The sequence below is a fragment of the Durio zibethinus genome, chromosome 28 (genome assembly GCF_047325235.1).
Source record: "Durio zibethinus cultivar Kanyao isolate XHJ-2024 chromosome 28, ASM4732523v1, whole genome shotgun sequence".
Taxonomy (NCBI): Eukaryota; Viridiplantae; Streptophyta; class Magnoliopsida; order Malvales; family Malvaceae; genus Durio; species Durio zibethinus.
The window spans coordinates 6,031,352-6,040,510 of record NC_143189.1 but is presented as its reverse complement, the minus strand read 5'-3'; the positions used below and the strand labels follow the sequence as shown (position 1 = coordinate 6,040,510).

The window sequence follows — 9,159 nt, the reverse complement described above, 5'->3', positions numbered from 1 at the left end:
TTAATTGGTTCATTGATGTGTTTTCACTTTATAAAAAAAAAAAGTGTAAATATATATGAATAGCAGATTGGTTACATAATAAAACAAAATGGAAACGTTGCTTTGTAATTAGTGTGAATTTAGTACAAAATTCAACCACTTAATTATGGCACACAAAATTGTGTTTTCGGACAACAAACTTCATTGTATCCCGTACAGTGGGAGGCAATAGTTGTCTTTTCAGGCAAAAAAATGTCAACAAATTAAGGACTTAATATAGTTTTTACTCATTCAAATCAATCGGCCTATTAGCTCAGTTGGTTAGAGCGTCGTGCTAATAACGCGAAGGTCGCAGGTTCGAAACCTGCATGGGCCAAATTTATTTTATGAATTTTTACTTGTTTCACTAATCTGTTTGGGCTTTTTTCTAACCACAAATCCATTTGGGCTTGGAGATACTAATAGTTTGGACGGTTTGCTTATATATATAATGGATCTCATTCTCAGCCTCCTGGATTTGTTACCCATCACTCAATACTACTAATATATTTTTTTAATTATTATGCAATCAAGGGTATTTTTAAAATTTCTCTAAATCTAATTTATACTTTTAATGCTTCAAATTACATCCCTCACATCTTTTTAAATTGTTAAAAAAAAAAACTAATAAGCTATATTCTATAGCGAAAAAAATTTGCACAAAAATTGAAATATGTTGGACGTTTTATATTAAGTTATATTATTTTTGAAATAAAATAAGCTCTATTTTATTGAAGAGTAATAAACTAATTTAAGAATTAAGATCCTCATATACCATCATTAAATTAAATAACATAAAAATGTTGTTCGTTATCCATATTATTATAAAACTTTTGACGTCAAGTCAGTCGGAGAATTTGTAAAAAATTTTATCATATAATAACAAAAAAAATTAATATTGACCTTTTAATTTTCTTGAAAATGTAATTTAAACCACTTTCACTTTTCTAAAACTTATAATTAACTTTTTTTAATATTTCAAAATTGTATGTACATTTATTTTATTTTATTTTATATATTTTGGTAAGTAGCATATTATTTATTTAAATAATAACAAATTTTATATTTATACAAATATTTTATATAAATAATAACAAAATTTATCATTTCACCCATATAATAGATGCGCCAAAACAATTTTTTGAAGGTACAAATTTGGTTGTTAAAAACCAATATGATAAGGGTTAAAGAAATATATATAGATTTTATTTGGATTAAGGTTAACAATGGAGAATGAATAAATAGATACTCGTTATTAATTGATTAATTTATATTAGATTTGAATAATTATAAATGTATAATTAATAAAATTGGATAAAAGATTTACTATCCGTGACTAATTCGGATATGATACGGATAATATTCCTGAATATCTAATATTTGAATTCGTTTAAATTTTAATAAATAGTAACAGATATTTAAATTCGTATTCAAATTTATTACCTATTTACATTTATAAAATATATAAATTTTTTTTGTTACATCAAGAGAATAAAACCCTAATACAAATAAGAGAAGAGGGGAAGGCTTAACTCGAAACTAAACTCTTGATGTCCCCTCAAACACTTTTAATTACTAAACCAAATGGCTTTGGGATAAAATTTATGTGTGTGAAATGTTTCTAACCTTGGCAAATAATTTTTACTTGTTATTAATTAAGAGTGAATTTAAATTTTAAATTAAATTCTTATTTATTTTATATTTTAATAAAAATTTTAAATAAGCCAATGGTTTAATGGACTTAGATATTTAAACAAATAGTGCTTATTTTAATAAATTCATATTTTAATAATAATACTAAATTTAAATAAATTTAAATATTATAAATATTAAATGAATTCATATATAAATATTAAAAAAATAATTAATATCCGCTTCATTGTCATCTTAATTTAAATAAGAGAAAACATGAGTTCTATTGAGCAAATATCATGCACTAATTAGTTAATCAAATGCTAGGATGTATAATAAATGTTGTTTTATTCTGAATTTTATCTTAAGAAATTATTATATCCCATGAAATTATATTTTAAGAAATTATGTCTCAAGAGTGATTAAATGTATTCGGATTTTAGGATAAATTTTAAAATTTAATTTAATTAATTTAGATAATAATTTTAAAAAGCGTCATTTTATAACATGAAATTTAAATTTTAGCATATATAAAAACTTTTTCAGTGCAGTTTTTTTTATTAAAAAAACATTAATGAGGTGACATATTAATTAGTTTTTTTTAATGAGTCAGCGTGATTAAAATTCTGGAGTAAACGCCATTAATATTAGAAAAAGGCAAATAATTGGTTGGATTAATTTGTTAGTAAATATTTGAAAATCAACTTAACGGATATAATTTATACAAAAATCGAATCGATCAATTAAAAAAATGAAAATCAACATAAATTGAATCAAATTGAATTGATCGGTTTAATTGGTTTTTTCGGTTTATAAATCAAATTGCAGAAAAAAAAAATCTGGAAATGTTTATATTGGGCGGTTCATCTTCTGCAAACCACTACATTGACAAAATAAAAAATGCAGATAAGCCTGGGCATGTGCGATTTTGGTGATTGGAAGTGACTCCTCTGCCTGGGTGACCACAGCAAAATCATATACTAATACATTCCTGGCCGTCTTGAGATTGGAGGTTTTTTTTTTTTTTTAATTTTTAAATCTGCATGTAAAATGGTTACCACTCTTGGTTTGTTACAGTTCTAACCGCTTGTCAAGCAAAAAACGTAGACAAACAAGCCAATAGGCAATGGCCAAAGTGCTTGCTTCTCGTTGACCAAGTTCCTATATAATAATCAAAATTTACGTGATAGAGAGCTAACATTGATTTGTGAATACTTTGTAACCAATAAGTTTTAAATTCATACGAGTAAAATTAAACTAGAGAAAAATAAAAGTAGTGAGGTTACTTTCATTGATCCTTGCAAAGTAGCGTGGAGGGCTGAAGCTTGAGTGGCGTTGCGGCAACGAGAGAGGCTCAAGGGAGAAACTTTGAAGGAGAAGCAATGAGGTTTAGATTTTAGGATATAGGTAAAGGTGAACGGGTATATTTATTAAAGACTTAACTATTCAAAATTAAGTTTTTTGATCAGATGCATAAAATTTAAAATCGTAAATCGATTGATTAAATCATTTAAATTATTTAAATAAAAAAATGAACTAATTTTCTTAAATGCATAATTTTTTATTAATTTTGATCCAAAGACATCTTTTATTGCAAGCTGAAAGTGGACCGTTGTAAAACTGACAGCTCTTCCAACGGCTCAAATATACAGTACATTTCAAAATTTCAAATACATAAATAAAATATAACATACTTCCCAACGCTCACTTTTGATTTCGGTATTTCTTCTTTCTTCCTCTCCCTCCAATTTCACAGAAAAAGAGAAATTCAAGAAAAACATTTTCAATCAGAGCACAAAGAGAAAAAATTCAAGAAAAGATGAAAGGGTCTAAGAAAAAAGTCTCATTTTCAACTTCTATCAAATCATCTGCATCTCCCACAGGTAAACTTTCCCTTTCTTTCTACTTGTATATCTGTTTGTTTGCTTTTCTTTTCTTTTTTCCCAATGAACATGAAGGTAAAATTTTGGAATTAGTATATGGTTTTTTGTTTTAATTGTTTAGTTTGGGATTTTTAATAGTTTCAGATGAGAATGATAGAAGCAGTCAGGAAATGGGTTTGAATTTGGAAAACCCAAAGAAACAAACTGTGAAGGATTTCATGTCACTCACTGTTTCCGCAGCTTCAAAGGCCACTTTTCCAAGAAAGAAAATCTTAGCTGAAAGAAATGAATCTCCAGGATCAAATTTATCCAATACCCATCTCTCAAAAACCCCAGATCTTGATTCAAAAGCCTCACCAAAGACAATTCCAAAATCTTCACACAAGAATTCCCCAAATCTTGACCCCAAAGTCACTTCTAAGGAACCTTTTTCTCAGAAGACACCATTATCATACAGTTCCAGGGATGAGACACCTTCACCAAGGCCTTATGATCCATTAACGAATTACCTTTCACCAAGGCCTCAATTCCTAAGGTATAATCCTAGTAGGCGAAAAGAGATCTTTTTGCGCCTTGAAATGGAGGAAAAAGAAAGAGATGATGGGTCAAGTGTTTCTAGTGACAATCCTTCTTTGGCTTCTTCTTCTTCACAAGAAGATGAAGAATATGGTGATGAAAATGAGAGTTTTTTGGAGCAAGAAGATGAAGAATTTGATATTGAAAGTGATGAAGAGGCAGAAGAGGAAGTAGGATGGAGTTTGAGAAGAGTGTTGAAATATCTGCTTTTGTTGGTGGTATTAGTAATAACTACATCATATATTTCCTCCATTAATTCTCCAACCACTGCACCAGCAGCTTTTGAGGGTCTAACACTTGGTTATCAAAAGATTCAAAATCACTCGTATGGAATAGTTGAGAGTGTTGAGGTTGGATATAAGTTCTTGGATGGAAAAAAAGAACAATTGGGTTTATTGGGCTTGAACCAAGCTATTTTGGATGAGGGGATTGAGGAAGAGGTAACCGAAAATGTTAACATGGGAGAAATAGTTAGCTTGGAGCTAGAGGATAGAAATGTTGAATCTGTAGAGATGGTTGAAGTGAAGACAGTTGGGGAAAGTGAAGATGTATGTGAAGAAGAACTGATTAAAAGTGGAGAAACTTATGAGCAGTTTGCTGAGGATGTTGAGTTGCAGGAGAAAGAAACTGTGGAAAAGATTGAAGAAGTAGAGAAGGCTGACAGTGTAAAGGAAAATGGAGAAAGTGAAGATGTAATTGAAAGTGAATTGATGAAAAGAGGAAATGTTTCTAACCAGCTTGTCGTGGATATTGAGCTGCATGAGAGAAAAGAAACTGGGGAACAGATTGAAGATATAAAAGAAAATGGAGAAAGTCGAGATATAATTGAAGAGGAATTGGTGGAAACAGGAAAAGTTTATGATCAGATGGTTGGGGACATTGAACTTCTGGAACAAGCTGCAGGAGAGACGGAATTCTTAGAAGGTGATCATGCAAGTCTGTTGTCTGAAGGGACTGATCACCAAGAGGCTGCATCTCATACAACAGATTCTTCAGAGAAAGAAAGGGTGGTTCCGAAGAAGGCAGATGAAGAAATTCACAACGAAACAAGAGAAAATGATATGGTTCAAGGTAAAATTATACTATTTGGAAATGCCATAAGCATGGCAAGTGCAGTTACTATGCTAGAAAGGTGGGGCAAATCCGTTATTCTCAATTTCAAAGAAGTGAATCCACTGAAGGGGATCAACCAGCACTTGGGAACTGAAATACTTCTCAAAGTTATGTTTGGATTTTTAACATGTACTGCTATTGTTACATATTTGGTGTTGGGATCTAATATTAGGAGAAATAGAATTGCATCAAAGCGTTCTTGTCTGGTGGATAAGCATTCGACCAAACCTGTTGAGAAGGAGAAACCAAATTTGGTGATTCCCGCTGAGAAAGAGGAGCATAAAACGCATGTGAATTCTTTTTTGAACACCATGCCTTTGATTAGCTCCGTGGACAAAGATATTAAAGAAACTTACCAAAGCCGAGCACCTTCAGTTGGGTTGCTTGGTGAATTAGAGGTAGGAGGAATTGGCAGTTCTCTTAAGAGTTGTGCCATCAAAAGCAGAATGAAAGATGAAGTGAGCAGCTACTCTGATTTTCTGGAAAAGGGTTTAGGGAGCAATGCTTATTCAGCTCCGGCTCGGGAGAAACATGATTTGTTAGAGTTCTCTACCGTGAATTCCAATTCATCCGAAAGATTGACTGCCAAGAAGAAACTTTTGAGGAAAGAGTTCAGAAACAATGACATGGTATGTTTTTTCCTAATATTCCTTCAATTATTATCATCATTATCTCTGACACAGTTTTGCTTATTATGGATGACCATAGGGTGAAATTAGGAAGACCTATGTCTCAGTTGTAAAGATTAGACTCGGTTTCAGATTTATTTTAGTTAAATAAACATAAGTGCTGGATTATCTTATCACTGCCAGACACTGACATTGAGCCAGTTAGGACTATACCGAAACACCTTTGTTTAAGCTTTTTTAATCAGAACCTTACTGTGTTTGTGTCGCAACAGGCAGGAGCGGATGGAGAAGGGAGGAATAACCTGGTCACAGCAACTCCACTGAGGCGATCAGCCAGAATCCGCTATCGTGCAGACGTTGTTGCATCTCCATGAAGGCTGTGAAGACATTGATATTAATTTAAACTTTGAGCATATCAGAAACAGCATCTCTGTTGTTTCATATAGCAGCTCATTTCCAGGAAACTAATGTAAAACTAGAATTTGGCTGTCTATTCTAATCTGTAGGAACTGATCATCATTGTAAGACTAACCAACCATTGGTTACTTGCCTTTTTTTAAATAATCACTTTAATTATCACCTTTATCATCTTTATGTTTCTTATCCGTCTTAATATCTTTTCCTAGTTATGGTTTTTGGTTTTTATTTTTTTATTTTTGGTACAAAGGGGTAGCTGCATGAAAACAAATGAATTAAATGGCAGGTGTTATGATTATTTAAAGAGTTGGATAGTGCCAATAAGGGTTAGCGTAAGTAGTTGAGATTTAAAATCTGAATATAAAATTTTAAATTTTCATGATCTCTTATTGTTAAATAATTTTTAAATTAAAAAAATTCTCATAAAAAAAGAATCCATAAATCTCCTCGTGGGTTGACGATTTGCGACCTTAGGGAAGCGTATGATTATCTTTTGGTTATGGTAGAAAAATATTTTACCAGCTAATTTGATGTGATTATGAACTTGCGGTTCATCCATATAGAAAAAAACTACTTTTGCTCGCTAATAAGAACTTAAGTGGACTAGAGACCTTACGGAGCTTAACCGGCCATTGTAGGTTGTTGCCTCGGCCGCATATGCGAAAGACATTTCACACTTAGCAAAGGGATCATTCTTCATTGCCATGGGTAGTTAGAGATTCAATTGGGGGAGAGCCCTAGTCTCCTAGATAGATGGCAGCCTATCAGAGCTCTCAAAACATGCATGATTACCACGCACACGATATATGGTGCTGTATGGCAGCTAAACTTCTAAAGATCCGGGGTTCCTCTTCCAACAAGTAATTGAAGGTAATCTATGCAGAAATGCACGAAATCATGCCTGGAGAATCAAGTTTTTTTTTTTACTTTCTATTAAGGAAAAAAAAACAAAACAAAACAAAACAAAAGCACAATCCAAACTGAGCTTAAAAGAATGAGGAAGAGTGATTGATTAACTTTGTAAAGAAGACATGATATATATATATATATATAATTAATTAATAATAAGTATATACTTTAATGAAAAAAGGATCAAAATAACAAAACTTAGCAGCCACAAATTGGAATTTTGCCTTCTAACTTTCAATGGAAAATAGTAAAATAGAGTTTTGACTACAGATTTGATTCACCAAATCATGTGTGAAAATTCTTTACAATATCTACAAGGGAAAAGAAATATTTTTTCCGAGTTGCAGTGATTCTTGCAACTTTATAAAGCTCTATACAGATGAAAAGTTCTTTTGTACAGGAATTAGAGGAGGCCTTCCCCTTAGAAAACTACTTCTTCTGCCTGGAAAAGATAAGGATGCCAGAGAATTTCTCGAGACTTTCTTTGAGATGGTGGCCCTTGGAAGAGTATACAATTTGTGGGTATCCAAACCACCCCCATAGCTTTTACATGACTTCGTCATTTTCTTCTTGTAAGGAGTTTCTTTCTTTGCAAGTTCTTCTATGCTTTTTACACTTGAGAGGGATGTAAACGACTGAGACTTGCCTTGAAAATACTTGGAAAGCCCTCTCCTGCACCAACACAAGGACACCTTTAGCAAGAAGATCTACTTTTTCAGACTTACATAATGAAGAAATACATACACACACATATATATATATATAGTGATTAAAATTTATCCTTCATGTTATATACAAGTACTCACTTGATGGGAAGTTGGGCCATGAGCTGTGACAATTCATATAAAGGTCCATTACAATTGGTGGAAGAATTTGAAGTTGATGAAGAAGATGCATCATCTACCAAGTCTGACGAAGAAGTTGATCCCTGAGAAGTTCTTGAATATTCCCCCAGGGATGTTTCAGAAGTTGTAATAACATCATCATGATCATATTCTTCCATGTTCATCCAGTGATTATCTCCATGTTTCTGATTCTTCTCAACAAAACCAGCTGGAACTTGAAACATTTCTTTCAGATCACCTTCACCCATTTCTGATATTATCAAATCAAATTCTCTTGGGAAGCATAGCAAAGGAGAAAAACAAGAAATTTGCCAACTAATGGAAGTTTCAGAAACTAGCCAGACAAAAAAAAATGTTCATACAACCATGAAGCTAGGAGCCTACGAATGGAAACTTCAAGATGATTTAGATTTATATAATCAACCAAGACAAAACGTTGACATGCTGATATGCATAAAAGAATACATGGATCAGATTGGTCTTTTTTTTTCACGATAATATTTCCATGACAGCAAATACACAAAATTTCCTTGGTGTTTTAAGGAAAAAAAAATTGTGCATAGAACCTGTTGTTCGTTGGGGTCGGGTGGATAAAAACTCCATGCACTTGCTAGTTGGCTTAGATAGGTCCTTGTCAATAGTAATGCTGCCATGTACATATATATGTTTTTATAATGGCCCTTATCCATATAGATTCGTTATTATCTTCTGCTCTGGTTATTAATATCATGACCTTGAATTTGTACTAGAATAAAGAAGATAAGCTCGTTGCCTTTCCATGCCCAATCCTCGCTGACTTATCGTTTCATAGCCACGGACCAATCTTTTTTCCTTGTATTTCCTTTTAATATTTTCTATTGTCAAATCATGTCACCTTCAATAACAATAATAATTTTGTTATTCTAGAATTATAGCAGGCCCTAGGTTCATTATTTTGGGGGGTTTGGAATTCTTTTCTAAAATTAACCTAAAATTATAGATGATCAATTTTTTTATACTTTAAATTATCAAAAATTAAATTTTAATTATTAATATTAAAAATGTAATATTTTATTAATAAATGGCAGACTGCCGGCAAAAAGCTTCTCATTAAATAAATAAAAATACTAATGTGTAATACATTGATTTAATCATAGT

General features: G+C 31.8%; 2 protein-coding genes and 1 non-coding gene across 4 annotated transcripts; 2 read left to right on the top strand and 1 right to left on the bottom strand.

Moving 5' to 3' along the window:
• Window positions 1-281: 281 nt before the first annotated feature.
• TRNAI-AAU (transfer RNA isoleucine (anticodon AAU)) lies at window positions 282-355 on the top strand. Its single transcript has one exon. It is a non-coding gene; the product is annotated as a tRNA-Ile (tRNA).
• A 2,884-nt stretch (window positions 356-3,239) lies between these two features.
• On the top strand, window positions 3,240-6,536 carry LOC111280587 (uncharacterized). Of its 2 annotated transcripts, none has more exons than XM_089757126.1 (3): window positions 3,240-3,533; window positions 3,678-5,851; window positions 6,124-6,536. In XM_089757126.1, the coding sequence occupies exons 1-3, from the start codon at window positions 3,470-3,472 to the stop codon at window positions 6,223-6,225; spliced, it is 2,340 nt and encodes a 779-aa protein (XP_089613252.1). In that variant the 5' UTR covers window positions 3,240-3,469; the 3' UTR covers window positions 6,226-6,536. The 2 variants fall into 2 exon arrangements, with proteins under 2 accessions (XP_089613252.1, XP_022723767.2); XM_022868032.2 differs by having other exon boundaries at window positions 3,672-5,851.
• An 894-nt stretch (window positions 6,537-7,430) lies between these two features.
• On the bottom strand, window positions 7,431-8,800 carry LOC111281045 (uncharacterized). The gene is made up of 3 exons (XM_022868603.2): window positions 8,589-8,800; window positions 7,984-8,272; window positions 7,431-7,849 (listed from the first exon to the last, which is right to left on the bottom strand). Exons 1-3 carry the CDS (start codon window positions 8,623-8,625, stop codon window positions 7,549-7,551), a joined length of 627 nt encoding a protein of 208 aa, XP_022724338.2. The 5' UTR covers window positions 8,626-8,800; the 3' UTR covers window positions 7,431-7,548.
• Window positions 8,801-9,159: the final 359 nt, after the last annotated feature.

Excerpts from the sequence above, each read along its gene's own strand:
- LOC111280587 (XM_022868032.2), top strand. The coding sequence starts at position 3,470 with ATGAAAGGGTCTAAGAAAAAAGTCTCATTTTCAACTTCTATCAAATCA. Across the intron at positions 3,534-3,671 it reads ATCATCTGCATCTCCCACAG|TTTCAGATGAGAATGATAGA; the intron begins GTAAACTTTCCC and ends GATTTTTAATAG. Across the intron at positions 5,852-6,123 it reads AGTTCAGAAACAATGACATG|GCAGGAGCGGATGGAGAAGG; the intron begins GTATGTTTTTTC and ends GTGTCGCAACAG.
- LOC111281045 (XM_022868603.2), bottom strand. The coding sequence starts at position 8,625 with ATGGAGTTTTTATCCACCCGACCCCAACGAACAACAG. Across the intron at positions 8,273-8,588 it reads CCGACCCCAACGAACAACAG|AAATGGGTGAAGGTGATCTG; the intron begins GTTCTATGCACA and ends TGATAATATCAG. Across the intron at positions 7,850-7,983 it reads ATGGCCCAACTTCCCATCAA|GAGAGGGCTTTCCAAGTATT; the intron begins GTGAGTACTTGT and ends GTGTTGGTGCAG.